This window comes from Pinus tabuliformis, chromosome 6 (genome assembly GCF_031772625.1).
Source record: "Pinus tabuliformis cultivar Carrire ecotype Pingquan chromosome 6, CPIR1, whole genome shotgun sequence".
Taxonomy (NCBI): Eukaryota; Viridiplantae; Streptophyta; class Pinopsida; order Pinales; family Pinaceae; genus Pinus; species Pinus tabuliformis.
In genome coordinates this window covers 1,747,002,007-1,747,003,482 of record NC_142292.1, presented here as the reverse complement: position 1 = coordinate 1,747,003,482, position 1,476 = coordinate 1,747,002,007, and the positions used below count along the sequence as shown (strand labels likewise).

Below are 1,476 nucleotides of genomic sequence, written 5' to 3'. Positions count from 1 at the left end.
TAAAAAACGGAAATATTTATTAATTTAATTAGAGTTTATTATGTGATTCTTCTCTGTATAAGGATAGATATAATCTATGCTTATAAGGCCTGTGTATGGGGTGCAATTTAATTAGCGCTGGTAAAAGATGAAATGTTTAAATTTTTGAAATAGTCTAGTTTATTGAGAAGAGACTGGTTGTAAGTCCAGAAATACAGTGTTAACAAATGAAAGCGACTTCATATCAGGATAACAAATGGAATCAACCACGTATAGAAAAAAATAAAAATTAATTTTTAAATTCCAGAAGTATAGTGGTAACTGCAATAACGTAGTCCAAAACCAAACCACTGAAAAAAAATTAGAGTATGCCCTATGATTCTTCTATGTATAGGGATAAACATACTCTAACACCAATCAACACAAAGATTTATGCACTGGGAATAAGGTTCAACAGTAAAGTAACATCAGCTTATCACATATACTAACTTGATCTGTGCACAGGAAGTTACAGGGCACAAACATGCCCCGCACACTATCTTTACTCCAGATTGTGTCATGCACTGACTTGATTGCCGAAACCAATGCCTACATCCAGACATATGCGGCCGAGGATGAGAATCACCACGTTAATGGTAGCGCCGTTGAGCACAGCCCTGATAAGGAAAATCAAGCCGCCGAACATAATCGACATCTTCCGCCCTAGAAGTCTCGTTGTGGCTGATGCAAAGAAGGAGGCAATTAGACCGGCTATGTACAAAGATGACGTGAACGTCGTGACAATCTGGTCGTAAAATTTATAGCAAGCATTGTTGTGCGCCCGCTTCAGCTTCAGAAAAACATTTGGGAAGAATTTCTTCAGAAAAGGATCCATGGACGTCACTCCTCCTGCAATACATATGGCAAACACCTAATTTGAGAAAGTTGTTGCACAGATCCCTACTGAAGCTTGTGCTAATCAACATGTATACCAATTTGGAATTCATATTTGGCACCTCAAGGGGTTTGAGAAAGAAGTCATTGGAGCTAACGCACCTGAAACCTTGAGATGATAGCCAAAAATGAGACCTCCCGTGGCCGATAGCAGGCAGGTCACAACTACGAATGTTGTAACTCTTCCTGCATATTTCTTTTGAGGACTCGTGGAGGCCACAAATCCCCCTGCCATGGTTGTTGCCTCTGCTTCTTCTTCGTCTTTCGGCTAGAAAAAGTTATTTATTTCAAGGCCGTTGGCCTTCATTCCTCTCTAGGAGCCCAATATTGAGTGGAGGAAGGAGTACATATTGTGCAGATTCCATAATGCATTTTATGTCTTTATGTTTCTTCTACGATAATCTCCATGCTACAAAATCTTGCCGCAAAATCTTGACCAGGCTACAGAATATCTGATTTTTATAGTTGTAATATATATATGATGATGGTGGTGGTGGTTAATATCCACTGAGACCAAACATGATGTGTGAGTGAAATAAAATATAAGGTTAAAATTGATTATTA

General features: G+C 38.7%; 1 protein-coding gene across 1 annotated transcript; it reads right to left on the bottom strand.

The window, feature by feature from the left end:
* Window positions 1-535: 535 nt before the first annotated feature.
* Window positions 536-1,147, bottom strand: LOC149265890 (sugar transport protein MST3-like). Its single transcript, XM_089406348.1, has 2 exons — window positions 1,015-1,147; window positions 536-867 (listed from the first exon to the last, which is right to left on the bottom strand). The coding sequence occupies exons 1-2, from the start codon at window positions 1,145-1,147 to the stop codon at window positions 536-538; spliced, it is 465 nt and encodes a 154-aa protein (XP_089262474.1).
* Window positions 1,148-1,476: the final 329 nt, after the last annotated feature.

Excerpts from the sequence above, each read along its gene's own strand:
- LOC149265890 (XM_089406348.1), bottom strand. The coding sequence starts at position 1,147 with ATGGCAGGGGGATTTGTGGCCTCCACGAGTCCTCAAAAGAAATATGCA. Across the intron at positions 868-1,014 it reads CTATCATCTCAAGGTTTCAG|GAGGAGTGACGTCCATGGAT; the intron begins GTGCGTTAGCTC and ends TATGTATTGCAG.